General features: G+C 43.6%; 1 protein-coding gene across 1 annotated transcript in view; it reads right to left on the minus strand.

Annotated features, from left to right (window-relative positions):
- SERINC5 (serine incorporator 5) overlaps positions 1-20,696 on the minus strand; it is an 87,071-nt gene that overhangs the window by 8,179 nt on the left and 58,196 nt on the right. Inside the window, exons 5-10 of the mRNA XM_079916160.1 lie at positions 19,648-19,741; positions 13,838-14,049; positions 12,211-12,306; positions 9,599-9,725; positions 3,028-3,094; positions 88-127 (exon numbers count right to left, since the gene is read on the minus strand). Of these exons, the coding sequence (XP_079772286.1) occupies positions 88-127; positions 3,028-3,094; positions 9,599-9,725; positions 12,211-12,306; positions 13,838-14,049; positions 19,648-19,741 (636 nt within the window). The remainder of the gene's footprint in view (positions 1-87; positions 128-3,027; positions 3,095-9,598; positions 9,726-12,210; positions 12,307-13,837; positions 14,050-19,647; positions 19,742-20,696) is intronic.

The raw sequence follows: 20,696 nt of genomic DNA on the forward strand, positions 1-20,696 counted from the left end.
ATTTGTGCCTGAATCCCAAATGCCTACAGACTAGAGCTACAGGTCTGCAGGGCCGCACGGAGCGCAGAAGGAAAGCTGTCTACTTACCCTCTCCACCAGAGCCGAAGCAAAAACAACACCGGGCTACCTGCGAGGGCAAAACCAACAGTCAGGCGGCTTGCTTTCTGCTTTTCTATCTCCACACTGGTTAAGAACTAAAGGCCACCTATGTGCCAAACCTCCTCCATCTGAACTATATCCCAAGCCCCGAACTGCACGCTTCACTCCTTCGAAAGGTTCTGATCACGTGTGTTCTTCCAAGACGCTCTGGGGGCTAGTGACAGGAAATCAGGACATGGAGGTGAGCCACCCAGATCCCGTTCCAAGGTGCTCCCTTAGTGCTTGCTCAGCTACTGCGAGGCTCTAGAAGGCAGCTCCAGGCTTTGCCCCAGCTGTGGGTTGCCCCACCCTCGAGGGAGCCTATCCTGGGCAACCCACACAGAATGACTGCTCACGGCAGGGCGGTAAAGGCGCAGCCACTGACCCCTGGGGGACAGCTCTGATGGGTCGTGTATCTGCTCCGAGTGCCCGGGGGGTGAGTAGTGGCTCTGTCCAGCCTGCAGTGCCCTTCGACCTCATCCTCTGCCCCATGCTGCCCCCTTCCCTCCTTCCACATGTGTTGATCCCTAATAAACACCCGCATATCAGGCTCTGCCTCGGTGGCTGCTTCTGGAAAACTCAACCTGGAACACAAAGTGAGTGAGACAAGGTCGCCACACTCATGGCGCGCACTCCTGGTGCTTTGCTCTACTTGCTACTTGATGAGATCCTCTTCAGCGCCTGGGGCTGGGATCATTATCCTGTTTACACGTGAGGAAACTGGGGTCCCGCAGGCTGAATAACTGGCCTGAAGTCACAAAATTAGGTGACAGACCTGGGAGAGGAACACAGTGAACCCCAATAAGCAGCACATGGTATCTAGGAGATGGTGGGGCTGACAGACTCAGAAAGGGTAAAACAACTAAGGGATCTGGGGCCAGGAGGCCTGCCCACATTTCCTATGAAAATCGGGCTCTGAGCTGGCTGCCTCATGGGGGCAGGGGTGCTGGGGACAGCGATGGATGGGATGCTTTCCTTTAACAGTCCTTGGTTCCTTCCAAATGTCATGCCATGTTTCTGACCTACTCAAAACAATAAACAATTTAAAAAAAAAATCAGGTTACGAAAAATTACTCCATGATTCCAGAAGTACTCCGGTAAACAGAGTAAGAAATGCTACACACGCCAGGACAGTCTGCGAAGTGCTGGGTCCTCAGCACCTTCCGGCTAACAACAGTTTCACGACAAAGAACACAGAGCCAGGGGCAAGGACGTGGGAGCTTGAGCCTTCGTCCCATTTATACATCTCAAAGCCAAGCCCTTTTTCCTTCGTGCATCAAGGAAACTTGTCATAGAGGGATTGGCTCTGACAGAATCTTGGATCAAGTGATACCGTCTAAGATTCACTAATTCATTCAATGGGGCCAAGACATCGTATGCTGGGGTCCCAGTTCTTTTGAAGCTTAAGTTATAAGAAATGACTAACTCTCTCTTTCAAAGGTATATCCTGTGAAATGTGAAGCAAGGAGTTAGCAAACCAACTTCCATCCTGTGTGCTCTCCAGTTCAGAGGGAAACGCTGGGGCTCTTTCCTTGGAATGCGAAGAAAAACATCCTCTCTTAAATCTAACTCGGAGACTTGCTGTTCTTTGCACTTTAACTGTGTACACAATGGGGATATTGAAGCCAGAGAGGTCCAACCTCAGCAGGGGGTGACCCAGTCAGCGGTGTGAACAACCACTTGCCTTCTAGAGGCCATTCTCTTCTGGAGAATAGGCAGTAACCCATTCAAACTCAGCACAGTTTTCTCCTTCTTCAAGAGACAGAAAGAGCTGGTGAATGATACTGGCAGACTGACAACCCCTCATAATGGTCCACTATCTCCAGGTCAGGTGCAGGGAGGGCCATCCCCAGAGACCCACTGCAGAACAAAGTGCGCATATCTGGACAGACGCCAGGGCTCTTCCTCCATGCAGCCGGGGTTGGACGCCAGGCAGAATCAGCAGAGAGCAGCTGAATCTCGGGCAGTGGTGGTTAGGAACACAGCATAGACTCTGGAACCAGAGGGCACGGTTTACACGCTGGCAAATCAAAAGTTTCAAGGACTTAACTTTTCTGTTTTTCCCCCTTCTGTGAAATGGAGATAAAACGCTCCTTGGGTTTCTTTGAAGATTAAGTGAAGTCACAGATGTAGCGCTTAGAACACAGCTAGTCTTAGCCATCATCGGAACCTCCTGTTCGTTCCATCCTTGGGGTCAGGGCTGAGTCTCTTCCTGGCTGCCTCCATCTGATCAGACCTTTTGTGACCTTGGTGGATGTTCCACTGAGGGCCCCAGAAAAAAGGCGTTTGCACAAGAAAGAAAATGACATTCTGCTGACCGACAGGCAAATGCTGACCAGCCTGGTTCTTCGGACGCCGACTGTTCACCATTCTTCTTCGCCCCATGGGATGGCCCGCCTGCTGGCGCTGCTGCAGTTAACAAGCTCACGTACAGGCAGTGCCCAGCAGGGCGGCACAGAGCGCAGGCGCGTTCCTCCCCTCTCCTTCCCACAGCTACCCTATGACCTCATGGCCGTGCTGTGTACGGAGAGCGCAGACAGGTAAAGACGAGGGGGATGGGCTAGAAGTTAAGACAACCCGCACACATTCTGTTACAACAGAGGAAACGAGCAAAGAGCAGCCCAACGAGCTACCCAGGCCTCTGGTGGGAGCGGGGCGGCCGAATGCCACACCAGAGGCCAAATTTGTTGGAGGAAGATCAAGGATTTATTTTAATCCTGTAGTATATTCAGGACATTTCTTTTCCTGGGCGAAAATTGTATTCCTTCCTGAGGAGAAAAATGGGATCGTGGAATACAGACCACTAAGGATGCAAATAAACACATAAAAAGCCTTCTGAAAAATGGGTCTTCTGAGATGAAGCAGGGCCAGAAAAGGAAATAAGCTTACTTCCAGGTCAGGAGCTGCGTACCGCCCCTGCAGAGCATCCGAACTTGATCTGGTCGTCGATGTCAAACTAAGAGATAAACAAAAAAGGTCAGCAAGGCCTATTGACGTGTTATATCACATAGAAGGAGAGCAGAGTTTCCTGGCGGAGGCTCCAGTGAGAGGCTCACTCTAACCTACAGTCCTGCTTAAATGCAAGTTGTCTATTTTAACAACCCACTTTATTCCAAAATTGCCTGACCTGTTCGATGGCTGATGTTTTTTTCCCATGTTGCATGAGATCATTTTATGCAAAGAGAAGTTTATAGGTTAAAAAAGATAAAAGTCGTTTTTTGATCCTATTATCTTGTTTTTCACTATTGGTTTCCGCTTCTCCTCCCTCAAATGCCAATAATTTTCAGATTTCATTTTTATCTTTCCCCTCCCTTTGACTAGTCTCACTTAGAAGGGATCAAAAGCAATGAAAGAAGCCAGAAATGGCAACAAAACGCAAAGGCACGAAAAGCAAAGGTCATCACTATTTTCTGTGATAATCAGCCTTTGGCAGAGCAAGGTTTTCTGTTTGGAAATTCAGCACAGAGTAGTTATCAGTGTGATTAAAAAACATTCTTCCTGCCACTCTCCCCATGCCTAGAGAGGTAAAATGTTATAAAATTTGGCTTACAGGGGTAAAAAAAAAAAAAAAAAAAGTATTTATTTTTCCTGGGGGAAAAAAAGGACCATTTTAAGCAAATAGAAAAATATTCAATATATATGAATAATCTTTACAGATTGATTTAGCAAATATTTACCGAAGGTGTGCCATGTGCCAGGCCCTGTTCTAAGCACTGGGGACTCGGTGAAACACACAACAATCCCTGCCCTCCTGCAGCAAATGCGCTAGCCTGGGGGCGGAGGGGCTAGTGGAGAGGCAGGAATTAGCAGACCCATTTCAACCGAATAAACTGCAAGACGCAGCACTACCTTCTCTGCTCATTCTCATCCTCTCTCCCAAGGAGAGAAGAGATCAGTGAGATGCAAATAAACAATAAAAAGTTTTCCTCATAAAAAGGTCCTCTGGGATCCAAGAGCATTGCTTCTTTTGTGGTCCACTCAAGTCCAATGGCATCACTTTCACGTCTGCTTTGAACAGATGGATGTTAATGGAGGCCCGCTCCACTCCCACCTCCTGACTTTGAACCTGGTCTGAGGAAGGATAGAAACAATTCCCAATGGCTGTGCACCCAAGAGACACATACACCTTGCTCCTGCACTCAAGGCATGCTCCATTTTGTGCATATGAATTATGATTTCACACAGTACATCGTTTCCATGGAGGAAAATGTAACTTAACTTTAGGAAGAGATCAATATCTGGAATTTTCATCTGAAAGATGATATTTATTCTTTAAAAAAGTTCAAATAAATATTCCATTTCATAAATTCTTGGGAATAAAATGGTTTCAGAAAAGCAAAGCTTTTGATCCTGGCACCTCTGCCACTTTGCTTCCATCATCAGAGAGCACTTTAAAAGGGGAAGCTTTTGTCCTTCTAAAAATACCTATAATCAGTTCATCATTAGTGACATGTGACTTCTATAAGTAGATGTTACCATAAAATAAGGTCTTTATTCAATCATGGCCTTTACCCACAAAACACTCTTCTTAAAATTACTGAGAAAATATTGTTTTTACAAACTCTTTAAAAGCCTAGGAAATTCTTATTGTCTGCACTCTGGCTATTACTAAGACCCATCTGGTCGGCACAAGACAACAATTCCCGGATTATCCATAACCTCTTCCCTTCCAGGGCTAAGGCCTGAGTGACTTTAACCCAGTACTTCCTGTGGGGGTGGGAGGAGCCTGACAGCATTTGGTTGGGACAATGCTTCAGTGGACAGAGAAGGTCTAATCACCTTATTTGTTTACTATCTCGAGCACTCTCTCACCAAAAGCCAGGGGCATCTTGCAGTTGTTGTGACAACCAAAAAAGAAAAACGCCTCCCTGCTACCCCCAACCCCTCCCAACCTCTGTCATGCCCAGAATCTCTTCCATATTGGAAGAATGATTTGCAATGCAGGTGCCCCTCCACATCTGCTTCAGCGGTTCGGGAACTGGCCAAACTCCACTAGGTCACAGAAAATCTCTAGACAACGCGTCCAGACTTTCCTATCGAAGACCACAGATTCTGCCCCCGACAAACTTACAGGGCCCTTGAGAGATCCCGTGACTGTTCTCAGACTTGGTATAATCAAGTTCAGTTATGTTCCCAGTGGAAACCAGAGATGGTGAAAAGGGGTCCTCAACATGTTCCTGATGCAGAGACATGAAAACTTCTAGCTGGCAGGTTAGGCAGTAACAGGATTCCCAAAAGGTACTCCCCCCACCCCCTTCTTAAATAAAAGCAGTAGGTCCAGAACACACCAAAAGAATAGATAACCCTCCTTGATTTGCCAACTTTTCTCCATTTAAACCAATCTCTCCAGTGCCATCTTACCAATCTTGCACCTATTTCCATATGGTCTGCTATAGTGCTGTGAAATGTCCCATTTGGAACTAGCAAGTTGTTTGACCTTTACTAAAGATTCTTAGTTTTTCCAATTTTGTTCTCAAATTCCTAAGACAGCTGAAAAAAGAGTTATTTTTTTCTCTTAAGCATAGCTAAAACTGAAATAGCCGGGGAACATTTTACAGCACAAATGCCTCCTAATAATGCAATTATGCAAGTCATCCAGCTGATTGTTCCACCTAAGTGAAGGACCTTACTCCAAGTCTTCCCAGGGCGTGGGTGGGGGGTGGGGGGGGTGTGGAGAATGACTATGAACCTGTCTCTCCCAATACGCCAGCAAAGGAGATGTAAGGAAAGGTTTCCTGAACTGGGGGAGAAATATAGGAGCAGTCTCCACATCTCAATTTTCCTTATGTGTACAATGAGGGAATTGAACTTTTCTTTTGTTGGGGGGGTGGGGGTGGGGTGCACAGCCTGTGGGATCTTAACTTCCCAACCAGGGATGAAACCCGGGCTGTCGGCAATGAAAGGACAGAGTCCTAACCACTGGGCCGTCAGAGAATTCCCAAGAGGGAATTGAACTTCATCGACTCCATGATCCTGTCTCATCTGACAGTTTGTGAACTTGAATCCAACAGAATAACAATTTCAATCAAAATCTAGAGACCAAGGAGGGACTTAAGGAATAGCTGGGGGAGGCCAGGGCCTATGACAGCAAGGATCCAGGCCTAAGGGGGTACAGGGGCACCCGCTTATAGAAAGAGCCATCAGGGGACTCCTGACGGGGTCCGGGCTGTGACATTTCTTTACAGCATAATGCCTGGGTACAGTAGAAGAGGCTTTGGGAGAAAGGGCAGCCTCAGTTGGAAAGCTGGCGAGTGAGTTTTGGCTGAGCCCTTCTTCCAAGCTAAGACAGCTAAGAGTAAAACATCCTCATAGTGAGTGCCCAGAAGCAGGACTTGGGACAGAGAGCCAGAAAGTGAGACTGGAGGCCATCATGAGAGCCTCCTAAAGAAGTGTCTGAGAGCGAGAGAGTGTGTCGGGGGTGAGGAGACTCCAGTTGGGTGAGAACATAGCACAGCGAGCCTCTAAGATCTTACCAAAACAAGTTAACCCCAATCCCAAGCAATCCTGGACTTCCATTGAAAACAGGTGATTTCTTCTCCCTTCAACGCACACACCACCCAATCTTCTGGCTTCCTACAGAGTCTATGGAGAATTCTAGATATTCCTGCAATCATCTTCAAATGACAGTTTTCGCCCAGGCAGCGCAGCCTCCTTCTGTAGTATCTTGCAATCTCTCAATCCTCTGAGTCTAGGAAAGTCAAGATTTGAAACACTCCTAATTGGGTCACCTCTCACACCTCCCTGTTCAAGGCCCTCCTAGGCTGAACTCAGTACCCCTTGAGCTCCAAGATGCTTGGTATAAAGTTCTCAAAGCCCATTCCTCCTGGAGCTGTGGTGGGTAATCAGAGCAAACATCAGTCACTCAGACACCCTCACCCCACCCTGTGCAGCACTTCACTGACCCCTGAGGAATCACCTGGCATCACCAGTGTGTCCGCGCCATGTGTTACACCAATACCCTGGAGCTGCCTGGCTACTCCTCATCTCCACTCGGTGTGGCTGCTGTTTTCTGTCTCCTCGTTCCTTTGCACACTATGGTTTTGCAGTTTGATCACCAGCATTCAAAAACGTTTGTTGGGCTTCCCTGGTGGCGCAGTGGTTGGGAGTCCACCTGCCGATGCAGGGGACACGGGTTCGCGCCCCAGTCTGGGAAGATCCCACATGCCGCGGAGCGGCTGGGCCCGTGAGCCATGGCCACTGAGCCTGCGCATCCGGAGCCTGTGCTCCGCAGCGGGAGAGGCCACAACAGTGAGAGGCCCGCATACCGCAAAAAAAAAAAAAAAAAAAAAAAAGTTTGTTACTGGCATTTAGACAGATGTTAAGTAGCAGCTGTCAGCTTTGAAATTTGTTATCTTTTGGGAATATCAGATTAGACCTTACCAACCTCCACTAAAGTGCCTCTAAATTCCAAAAGGAGCAATGTTTCATTCATCATTTCTCACTCAAGGGTGGCAGTGAAAATCTAACAGGGTGGAAATTCCACACCACAAACCAACACCACTGGTGGCAGTTCCATCAGCACATTAAATAGCATTTTTGCCATCTTTTCCATTGATGGGCTTATAGCAAATCTATGCCCTATTTTTATCTAAGGGCACAAACATTTTTTATCATGCAGGATTAGGCATTCAGCAACTCAAAAAACACATGATTTTATTGTATCCAATATCTTTACAGCCTTTTTTTTTCTGATAGCACAAACAAAAGAAACACTAGCTCATTGTAAAAAAAAAAAAAAAAAAAAATTTTTTTTTTTTTTTTTTTAGAAAAAAACAGAAAAAAGTTATCCCTAATACCACCACTCTTACAAGCTTGGTTTATCTCCTTGCAGGAGTTTTTCTACATGTGTAAATACAACTATATTTTATTTTAAAATGGAATATTCTACACTTATAGTATAGTAACCTACTTTCTCCTCACTGGATTTACCAATATTTTTTTACATACCAATGCAGAAAAAAATGTGAGTGACAAATTGCAAAATTAGCCATGTTGCTGACACTTCTCCCCAAAGCCCAACAATAACAGACTCAGGAAGGAAAAACTTAAGAAAGGAAGGGCCGAGAATCAGCATTAAAATGTGGGTGGCCTTTATGGCTTTCCTGAAAACATTCATTGATGAGGGCCCGAATCAGTGAACAAGTATGGAATTAATAACGGTGCAAGGCCAGAAACCGGTCACCACAGTCCCTTCTGCTGCATCATGGAAAGGCTGTCACCACATCACAGACAGGCTGAGAGCTTGCACGCGTTTGAAAGCTTGATGCATGACTGTGAACACGTACTTTATAAAACTCAGTTCTCTTGTCTACGTCTGTCATCTGTCTATGTCTGTTGGTCTCTCTCTATGGCATTAGGGGGTGTTAGAAGCTCTAAGAGAAAAAGCCAACATGCTCAGAGAGACATTCTATTTATACAAGCTATCACCACCAGGATAGTACAGTTTTGGCCAGAGGAAGATTACCATGTGCCTGTGACTAGCAGAAATTTTTAGACACTGAAATATAACAAACGAGGGACTTCCCTGGTGGTCCGGTGAGTAAGACTCCATGCTCTCAATGCAGGGAGCCCAGGTTCGATCCCTGGTTGGGGAACTAGATCCCGCATGCATGCCACAACTAAGAGCCCACATGCCGCAATGAAGATCCCGTGTGCCGCAACCAGGACCCGGCATAACCAAAATAAATAAATAAATAAATATACATATATATATTTTTTTTTAATAAAAATAAAGAAGAAATATAACAAACGAAATGTAAAACACAGGAGTAAAACCTAAACATGAAAGGGTTACTGTCAAAGGGAAGCTTGATCATCAGTGAAATATGTACCTGAAGTAAGAAACTTATCATTCCTACTCTTTACTTTTCTCCTTCTCGTATCTTCTACAGATTTTGAAGGTGGAATAAACCTCACCCCAAGCATCTGCAACACAGCCTGTTTATGTATCACACTTACTTTTGGAAGAATGACTTCGCCTCCTTAATAGCAATGTGGGTTTTAGCATAAAAGAAAAGGGATGTTTCCTGTCTTTCCTGGACCAAGCACAAAATGACTGTGCATGGAGTACTTTGTACTCTTTCCATCAACAAGAGAACAAACGATATTTCCGCTGGAGTAGAAAGTTGCCAAAACATTCTGGCACATTCCACCTCTTCCTCACTTTGTGCCCCCTTACCCTCCAAAAATGCTTATGCAAGTAGTACTCAACCGTCTGTTAAAGCATTGCAACGTACCATATATATTTATTTTATTTACCACATAGAAATACAAGTTAGGCAAATGAAGTCCAAACACCTAGATTTCATGCTGTAATACCACCTTTTTACTTCAGGCTACATTTTCCCTCTTCCTCAGATGGTATTTGTTTGGCTGCCTCACACTGCTAAAATGTATTTAAATTCTCCTCTTTTACTTTTAAAGTCTGCAAAGATGGCCTTAGGTAACTCCTGAAACTTACCAGGAATACAAGATGCATGCACACAACAGAGTGGTACCCAGTCCAGCAACCAAGTTTTTGTCTCTGTACAGGTCCTGACCAAAGTCAGGCACGCAGATGGTGACATTCTTCCCATGTTGATCTAGAACTTGTGAAGAAAAGGGAAAGGAATCAGAGCCACATTAGAAAAGCCCGCTGTTACTCAGGGATGCAGTCACTTTGAGAAAATTCATGCAGTGCAGAACAGTGAGACTCAGCACTGGAAGCTTCTCCTCTACTGTCCCACTCGACTCAGACTAGATTGTTACTACTGTGAAGCACCCTCTGCCACCTAGGAAGCCTCTCGGAGCAAGACCCTCGGGTTCCAGTTTAGTGCTAAAGGGATCTTCAGTCCCAGGACTTGCTAAGAGTCGTGCTATTTTTCAGTACTATTGAAACGATAGTAAAGAGTAAACTTAGGTCATTTTTCAGTTGATTGGGCAGTTGATTGGCAGGTAGCGTGCAGCTAACTGAGAGCATCCTCCATGTCTATCCTCCCTGGAGGAGTGTCAAGACTATTACATCAAACAGGAACCTGCAGGAACTGCTATCTGGCCGACAGCCTCCACCCAGATGAGAAGTCATTTTACTGTTGGTAACAGGACAGTCATGACATCTTACGGCTGTAACCTGGGAACCTCCTCAAGTGGTCTAGAGCTTTAAAAAATTGTGAGAGGCTACATAACAAAGATTTGTATCATATTACCATCACTAGTCGTTTACTTTTTATCTATCACAGAGTCTTCAATTTTGAACACCCAAGCTGGGTCTGTTCGCCAACTCTGCCCAAAAATAAGGAACATAAACATAAAATAACAGGCTAGAAACCATTTTACAAACATGCACATTCTAAGAGTTTAAAGTTGGACTAAAATTATTGCTGGTGCTCCCACTTGAAACTGTAAACTGTGTGTGCTGTGGTTTAAGGAATCTTTATTCTTAGGCCAATGAAAATTTTCTTTACAAAACTGACCAAAATATGAACTTTGCTATTTAAGTAGCACCACCCAAAATTAAAAATAAAAGTTTTTTTCTGTATTTAAGTGATACCTGCCATTAAAAAGAAAAATGTTGTAACCAAAAACCCCGTTAAGTTAAAAACAGAGATTAATACATAAATAGTCAAAACACTCATAAAAGTCTTAAATAGAGTAGACTTAAATAAACTTAGAGTCAAGAGAGATTTAAAAAAAATATATCCAGGATAGACTATACTTAATATAAGATGTACAATTATATTTGCATTGTACTATAAATAGCTATAAAGGCAAGACCCATATGTAGTACATGTATATGCTAAAAGTTTCAAATTATCTTTGCATTTGCTTTCTAAATTTAAAAAAGGAAAACAACTTCAATTTTCTATTCTAGAGAAAAGAGAGTACATGTATTTCACCTGATGTATATAAGATAAAATGTACCCAAACATTCTCACATGTATATGAGTATACATTTATATACACATTTACATATCACAAAAGTGATAAAGATGATGAAATATAATGAGTTTGGAAATCAACACAAGAAAATCTGGTCCTTTACTGGGAAAGCTTATAATATAATAGTGCTTTTATAGTTCTCAAATATTCATTGCAACCACTCTACAAGAATAATAGGGCACCCTTTATATAGCACCTACTACATGCCAGGAACTGTACTTATACTTACATACACACACATACTCATTGAAATCTTAAAAACCACCCTATAAAAGAAGAATTTTATTTAATTATCTTCTTAAAATAATAATTAAAATTCTTATTTTAGGGGCTTCCCTGGTGGCACAATGGTTAAGAATCCACCTGCTAATGCAGGGGACACAGGATCGAGCCCCGGTCCGGGAGGATCCCACATGTCACGGAGCAACTAAGTCTGTGCGCCACAACTACTGAGCCTGTGCTCTAGAGCCCACGAGCCACAACTACTGAGCCTGAGCACCACAACTACTGAAGCCCGCGCGCCTAGAGCCTGTGCTCCGCAACAAGAGAAGCCACCACAGTGAGAAGCCCACGCACCACAAGAAAGAGCAGCCCCTGCTCCTGCAACTAGAGAAAGCCCCACATGCAGCAACAAAGACCAGATGCAACCAAAAAAAAAAAAAAAATCTTATTTTAAAGGCGAGATATCTAGGGAGAGAAAAGTGACTTCATACAAGTTACTTAAGTGGCAGAACAACTCCCATGCTCTTTCTACTCTCTGTTACAGTCAGAGAAATGATCACCTAAATAAAATTAATAACCATCTAAAAATAATAATAAAAAAATAGAGCAAAAAATTTTTTCTTGAATATTTTTGATTATTTCTTGAACATTTGAGTATTTCTGAGCAGGAAAATGCAGATTAGGCCTCAAAGCAAACTCAACAGCCCTCCTTAGTTCATGTCTTTCCTGAACAGCAGGAAGACTCAGGAGAAGGAAGTTTCATGTTCATATCCCATGTTGAGGACCTCATTTAATGAAGAAGTCTAGATCATCTCTCTATTTTGATGTGTCGTATCCCTGATACTTAAACGATAGCTCACAGAGACATAGTGCTCACTCCACAAATGACAACATTCATCCTGCAAGCACAGGCTCCCTAACAAGCTGGCTTACCTACTTCTACAGGTTTGCTGGACAGAGCTGAGAACGTGAGATACGTGACGTAGCAGCTGATGAGACCCGACTGCAGTAACCCAGAGTGCGGTTGTCCTGGAGAATGAGAAGAGACAGTGTTTTAAATCAATGATGAGAAAGCATATGTGCCTTAAAAAAACAGGTCTCCCCCAAATGATATCCCTCCAACTTGGAGCCCCACCCTTCAGGGTAAGAAGAGGTACGTAATGTGTTTCTCAGATGACGCCAAAACATTTGGGGAGGGGGCGGGGCGGGGAGTGATACACTGAACCTAACTGCTGTTTTAGAGATGACAAGTTCTACGGAGTTCTCCCCCAACACCCTATTTTGATAATAACTACAGCTGTACTGAAACATATTGCCTGGTCTCCGTGAGGTTCATAACATTAGTTCTTAAATCACAAAACCTCCAAAGAAAATTTACCATCGTTATTTGTGAGATCACATAGTTTAGTGGGGTAAATAAATGATGGATTTTATAGGGAGGGCCTGGATTCCAGATGGGGAGAAAGCTCGTATCTGTCAATGGACAAAAAATCCTTTGGGAATACCAGAGCTGGTCCAAACCAAAGAAGAAGGCTATGGGACTGAGCATTCACTGGGAAAAGGGTTTCAATGTTACAATATTTAAATTAAACTGTTCGGATGGTTGAGAGTAACCAAGATGTGATAAAAGGGATTTATCCTTTTTTTGGTGAAATTTTCAACCACCTGCAGACATAAAAGGATTTAGTTTCACCCAGTCTTCCATTTGATTAAATTTATTCCCAGAGTTATAATTATTAAATTATAATGACCCATAAAGGTAAAAAATAGGCCCTTTCATAATGTTGCTCTTTGGCATGGGAATAAGACTCACCTTAACAATTAATGGCATTAAACCAAATATTTCAAAATATTATAACTATTTCAAAAAGTAGGATTTAACCCAAAGCACATTTTAATCTGAATACTAATGCTTTAGGAAATTCTTAATTGATCAATTAAAGGAACTGGTGGAGTAATAACCATCTCAATTTCAATAATGAACTTCCATCATCTCTTCCTTTTAGCTTTGAAACAACCATGAGCAAGATCAGGCTCACAGGTTTCTGTTGGCTTCGCAGAGGAAGGATTGGGGTGTGAGAACGGTTAGCTCCCGGAGCTAGCTGCTGGCAGAGCCAGGATCGGATTTCCTGCTTCCTGACTCTGGGACCACGCTGTCCTCAATTTGTGGTCCACAGGGGTCTTAAGTGAAAGATGAGCCCCAGAACAGCTCCTTCCGTAGCCCTCTCACTCATTCAAGTTTTACACAGAGTTCACAGGGAAGAGCTAAATATCCAGTAAAGGTGTTTTCCATTGAAAGGCTCCTTGTAGTGCATTATGTAATGGCAACATCTATCTCCTTATTTATTGGCTTCATTACACTCAAATCTTGGACACAAGGCATGCGTGACTATCACATTCGCCCCAATGTGGGGCATGAAGGGGACACTGGGGTCCCACCTTTCCTATTGCTGATCCACCCATGGTAAATTAAGGAATGACCATAATTTCCAAAAAGGGAGGGGTGTTGCTCAAAGACATTTATAATATGAATAAGAATGGAAAAAAAAACTGTGCTTACGATCTTGGACACAGGGTGAGATGGCTACCACTGAAATAAGCAGACACAGGCCTCCGTTTACCCCCAGAAGAATTTTATTTTCCAGGCAACCATCTTTCTGTGTATAAAACACTGCCATCAAAATCAAGCCTCCCGTGGCGATGGAGTACATGATGAGAGTCACCAGGGACAGAGAGGCGTACCACAGCTTGTTGCTAGCTGTGCCTGCGGTCCTGTTTCTCCAGGAAGTGGAGAAGAGGAAGGGGAGAGAAGACAGGTCAATTGATTCTCCGACAGCATCTATCATCCCTCAGGCATTATTCACTAATGCTATCAGGCCCCAGCCCATAGTAATGAGTTATCCAAAGGCCTATCATTTTACCCACTAGAAGCTAGAAGGTACAGGTAAATATGCAAAAAGTTCTTGGCTCAAGGATAGAATTTTTTCTAAACACTGATAAAATTCCATCTTTGACTCAAGTGTATTCATCAGCTAAAATGAATACACCACAGACTTTATTCTAGCTTCCCCGTTCTGGATGTCAATTACCCTGGGACAGGTTTTGGCAGTATTAAAAAGTGGCTCTTTGCTGGAGTTGGAGTTTTCCCCATAAACACAGAGCCTGGAGGTGCCAGTCTCTTAGCCAAGTGCTGCCAGCAGCTCCTGCTGACACTCATCTTCCCTTTAGGGAGAGAGAAGCAAATGAACTTCACCCGGAGAAAGACTGGCTGACCTCAGCTCTTCTGTCTCTGCACTGAAAAGGAGAATCTGTACTAGTTCTGCTTCTCCCAAACAATGCCAGGTATGATTAAGAAGTTTGACATTAGAAAAAGTGAAGACAGGAATTCCCTGGTGGTCCAGTGGTTAGGACTCAGTGCTCTCACTGCCAGGGGTCCAGGTTCAATTCCTGGTTGGGGAACTAAGATCCCGCAAGCCACGCAGCACGGCCAAAAAAAAGAAAAGAAAAGGGGGGGGGGGTGGAGAATAAAATCAGCCGGGAAAAGAGTAGAAATTTTAATGGGATTTACAATAAAGAATCTAAAAGAGGAGGTTAATGTGCTCTCTGATTTATGTAAACATTAATAAAGGGATGGGAGAAATAAGTAGTGATTTAACAATCTACAGAAACTGTTCAGAACAAAGAAAAGAGGGCTTATTGATGCTAAATGAAGAGGACAGAACAACAGGGGGATGGACTGAATCACTGTCATCTGCCTTAGGATTCAATTGCCCTTTGTAACCACACTCTCACAAACCTTCACAGAGAAAGCAACATACTTACTATCTTCACAAAGCTGGAGAGTGTTCAAGCAACCCAGCTAAAATGTTTCAATTATGAAGTTACTGCAGCCCGGAGACAAAGAAAACAGGGAGGAAAGGCCAAAATGACAATGACCATCATATTCCTGAAACGGAGCCAGGTGCTCCGATGACCACAGTTATTCTAACAGGGAAGGCACACAAAGCAAATGAAGAGAAAATGAAACTAGAGAAAGGAAGGAGCCAAATGGTAATCGACGACAGGGAGAGAAAATGGATTAAGTAGAAAAAGGTGAACACTGCTGACCAGTGTGTAGGTGGGGTCCAGCTGTTTCCTCACTAGTCTTTTGGGCTATGTTATTACTATAAGAAGGACTTTCTTAACAGTTAATTTATGCTTAGATTCCCAAGGTTAAATCTTCAACCCTAACCTCTCCTCTCAACTCCAGGCTCCTATTATCCAACTGTTAATGTCTTCGCTTGGAGGTCTAATCTGCATGTCAAACTTGGCAGGTCCAGATTAACTTCCCAATATTCAAACCTCCATCCCCAAACATGCTCTTCTGTGATCTTCCCAACCTCAGAACATGGCAATTCCATTCTTCCCATTAGGGGTGGGGGTGGGGGTGGGGGGAGATTAAAGAACTGCAGTTGCTCTTGACTGCTGTCTTTTTCTCTCCCTGCTCCTCTCCTCTCCCCACCACCATGCCATCCCCAGCAGCAAATTCCACTGCTTCCAACTTCAGACTATATCAGAATCTGACTGCTGCTACCATGTGGTTTGCACTCTTCCCTCACCACTGGGGTCCAGCCACAGTGGATGTCCCTGTGCCCCTTAAAGAAGCCAGCACGATCCTGCCTTAGGCTCTCCCCAACTTCCTTCGTCTCCCTCACACCTCGTCATGAAAGCCTTTCCCTGCTCTGCTCACCCCAACTCCCACACCCTTTCTTTTTCTCCAGAGCACTTTTCACCATTAAACCTAGTACGTATTTGCTTGATTATAAGTTGATTATCTATCGCCCCTCTCCCCAGGAGAATGTAAGCTCCACAGAGCAGGACACGGTTGCATTCACTGCTGCTCTCCTACTGTCGAGTGCCCGGCAAATAATAGGTGCTTAATGAATATTGGTGCAAGGACTGCCAACTGTCAGAGGATAACTGGAGGCAGCAATGGTGGCAGAGTGGCTGTGATTCCTGCTGCTCCAGACTCAGTTGGTCCTCCCAATGACATCTGCTATAGACACCCCAAATAAGTGCTGTGACTTATTATCTTTATACTCTTGGTGCCCGGCACACAGTTAATAGTCCAAAAATTTTGAATCAGTGCTCAATAAGAAGCCCTTGGATGGAGATTAGAAAAAGACCGGGCAGTGGGGAGGAGTGTATGGACACAGAAGCAAGCAGGTTATCAGGTTAGGAAAGATGTCTGGGCTCAGGCTTCGGGTGAGGGTTAGGAGTAAACAAAACCCAACAACAACATTAATTTAAAATCCATAAAATCTAATAAATAAATAAATAAAATCTAGAAAATGGGTCTTTATTAGAAACAACTAAATAGGGCTTCCCTGGTGGCGCAGTAGTTAAGAATCTGCCTGCCAATGCAGGGGACGTGGGTTCAAGTCCTGGTCCGGGAAGATCCCACGTGCCGCGGAGCAACTAAGCCCGTGCGCCACAACTACTGAGCCTATGCTGTAGAGTCCGTGAGCCACAACTGCTGCGCCTGTGTGCCCAGAGCCCGTGCTCCACAACAAGAGAAGCCACCGCAATGAGAAGCCCGCGCACCGCAACGAAGAGTAGCCCCCGCTCACCGCAACTAAAGACCCAATGCAGCCAAAAAAAAATAAAAATAAATTAATTAATTAAAAAAAATGCAACTCCCTCCAAAAAAGAAACACCTAAATATACTGTTTACTTTTTGTTATTTCAGTTTTAATATAGAACTGATGCTTCGAATTATAAAAATTGACCTAGAAAGTGTCAAAAACAAGACAACAGGCTTAGAAAGGAGTCGCTTATGCTAAGCCCCACACCACCAAACCAACACAACTTAGAGTTTCAGCTCTCCCAGAAACGGAATCTTAAACCAGTCAATCAGGAATCCCCTGATTAGCACTAGTTATGTCACCTAACTGGTAGATGCCTGCCATCCCCTGAAGGGAAGTTACCTCACAATAACCAACCTGCTTTTTTGCCTAATATAACTTCCTTGTCCCTGCTCTCTGCTGCCTATGAACGTCTTTTATTTTGTACAGCTCCTCGGAGCTCCTTTCTATCTGCCAGATTGGAGGGCACCCAATTTGAATCAATTTTTGCTCGGACAAACTCTTAAACTAAATTAGATGAATTTACATAAAAATAACAATACTTGTACATTTCCTAGCTTAATCCTAATTTTAGGCAGACCAACCAGCTGTGAGTATGTGGACAAAAGAGATTTTATTGGGACACTGGCCTCAAAGCCGGGACAACAGCAACATCAATCGTTGCAAAGCTCTTAAGCCATTCCTATTGGGTGGTTTCTGGAAAGTTTTTAAAGCAATCAAACTCTTCCAAAATGCCCGTTAAAACTTGGCATCGATAATTAGTCCCAGAAAATGGCTTCAGAATCAATCAAAACATTAAAGTCAGAGTAAAAAAGCACAAGTATTCTCAAGGAAGCATACTATTTAATGGGCAAGTCAGGCACTCAGTATCAAAGATATTAGTATTTTATCATAAGTTCCTTACTCGAAGTTTATTTGTAAAAATTTTAGAAAAAAGTGTGATGTATTCCTTTTGTCAAATAAAAAATTCAGAATGAAAGTACATAAGAATCACCAGGGAATTCCCTGGTAGTCCAGTGGTTAGGATTCCACGTTTTTACTGCCAAGGGCCCAGGTTTGATCCCTGGTCTGGGAACTAAAATTCCACAAGCCACATGGTACAGCGCCCCCGCCCCCCCCCCCCCCGGAAAAAAGAATTATCATCGATGGAAAGAATGGTATTTAATCAATTAAAATGCATTTCCAACTTACTGTGCATATTTCTTCTGTATAACTGAGAACAGGGTCACATAAAACTATAGTCAACCATTTGACTTATCTTTAGGAAAACTTTGCTGCCTCGAAACAAGATCTAGTAGAAGCCCCAAACATACTAGGTTTCAGGGATGACTCAAAATGCAGGACAGCATGCAATAATAAACTTATATATGTATTCAGACCTAGAAATCTGTATTATCATACAGATTAAGATTTGAGGGGAGTTCCACAGCAGTCCAGTGGTTACGGCTCTGCACTTCCAATGCACGGGGCACGGGCTCAATGCCGGGTCAGGGAGCTAAGATTCCCACATGCCGCGCAGCGCGGCCCCCGCCCCCCCTCCCCAAAAATAAAGATTTGAAAAAATACCAAAACACGCCTGTAGCGCTACCTGTATGACTATTCAATGTGCTGCAAACATTTTTAAATTGGTATTTGGGTGCTTACTCCAATATTTACCAAATAATAAAATGTTTAACCTATCTTTTCACTCAGGCATCTCATGATTCGATTTTCAAAAAAACAAGACCAAAACAAAACAACTACTACTACTACCAAGCTGAGGAATATAATCAGGATGAAAAGTGTTTTGAGAGAATTTGGACAGTATATTTTGTTTTGTCCAAAATAAAAAATAAAATTCACATTCATATAGAACTTTCAGATACCCGCCCAAACAGTACAAAATAACATGATGCCTACAAAATCTACAAAATTACAAAAGCCTTACTGGATATAGCAGGCAGTTATTTTCATTCATATTTTATAAGTAAAGTAAGACAGAGCACTTCAGTGCTTTGCCCAGAGTCACAAAGAGAGTCAACCTGGCCTTAGCACCGAAGGAGCTGGACCCCTGTTTAGCTGTCACTTCCTCAATGTGGCTCAGCAAGAAATAAAACGAGCCATTAATAGTTTGGCATTCCCCATGTATTCTAGGATGTGAACTCTATTTTCAAGGCACTTAAAAAGGGTATTTTTTTTAAAGTCGGGAAGGCTTTCTAAGGTAGAACAACAGATCTTCCTAATGAAGGGGTCCTTCCCCTCTTAGGCAGTTGAGAAGGAACAAAAATTTTTTTAAAAAGAAAAGCACTATTTCATTGAATATTCTTTGCAGAAAATGAACCTCCAGCTCCAAAGTACTTTTTTCTTTTTAATCTCCTATGGATGGGAGCCTAAGATAAAGCCTACCCAAATTTTCAGCCACTAACGCAAGCACGGAGCAGGGGCTGTGAGGCGCCAGCAGTGGGGTTGAGTGTGGCTAAGTCTTAGAGCCCAAATGAGAGGGTGCAGGGAAAAGAGAGCCAAAGAGTGAAAAGCAATGAAGTGGAAAAAGGAAAAGTAGAAAGGCGAGAAAAACAGTATGGGAGAGGAGTAAATGAAGAGGTCCAAAGAGCAGGAGGGAAGGGAGAGAACAAGCAAAAATTGTTTTTGGTGTAAGCAGGCTGCTAATCGCTGGCAATACAACTCGGGGTAGAGCTCCTGTCATCATGGGCACTTTCTCTGAGTCAGAGAGTGAGTTCACGTGGAAGCTCTCCATAAAAGCACATACCAGTTCTTGTTCCATTTATGTGCAAACTCCACAAGTAAGAGGAGCTGGATGCCTATGAACAGGAAGCCTCCGACGGCTCCCACATAGCGCCAGGCTGCAAAAGAAGACCGTCCGAAAGGAGATGAGGTGACCGTCCCAAGTGTTTAACTCAAATGAGAGTAATGACTACAGTTAATTTTTACTGCAGGCTCCCTGTACCAGTAACACATTTAATTCCCACACAACCCTACAAGGTGGGTACTGCTATTACACCCACTTTACAGATGAGAAAAACTGAGAGTCTACACGTAAGCTGATAAGGTCCCATAGCCAGTAAAGGGTGGGGCTGGGATGTCAACACAGGCAATCTGGCACCACAGCATCCAAGCTTCACCTCCATGCTATAAATAAATGCCAGATATCCTAACAGATGCAGTAATTCATAAAATCAACAATGACCCTCAATTTAAAAGTAAAATCACACAATGCCAGAAAAACCAAGGATTCAAATTTCACCGGATAGAGACCCACCAATGTCCAGTGAGGAAATGAGGTTCACATGGGGGGCCACGGACTCAGGTTCTACTTCTGGCTCGGCCACAGAGAAGCCCAAACCTTGGATAAGCGCATCACATCTCTGGGTTGTCTATAATACAACTGAGCTGGGCTAGAGGATGGACAGCTAGGTCCCATCCCATTCTAAGTATATTACTCTAATATATACAAGGACCTCTGTGGAGAATAGAAAACTAGTTACCAGTATTTTAGGTAAAAAGACAACTTGGATACAACTTCCTTAAGGAGTACATAAAACCGGTATGACCCTAAGAAACTAGCTGGAGCCTGATATGTGGCTATTTGAGGGACTATGGCTGTTCCTTATTCACAATGTGAGTATTTTTACTATCTTAATAAGGAAAGTGAATCCATTTGGGTCTGAACAGTGTTCTGAACCTCTAAAACTCAGGCTTTTTTTCTCCTCCCTACCTCATATGAAGAAGGGCCCCTTGTTTCAGCTATGATTGAATGCATTATATTAAATAACTTTGGTAGGGTCTATCGATAAGGGA

Source organism: Stenella coeruleoalba, assembly GCF_951394435.1.
Source record: "Stenella coeruleoalba genome assembly, chromosome: 3".
In the NCBI taxonomy this organism is placed as follows: domain Eukaryota; kingdom Metazoa; phylum Chordata; class Mammalia; order Artiodactyla; family Delphinidae; genus Stenella; species Stenella coeruleoalba.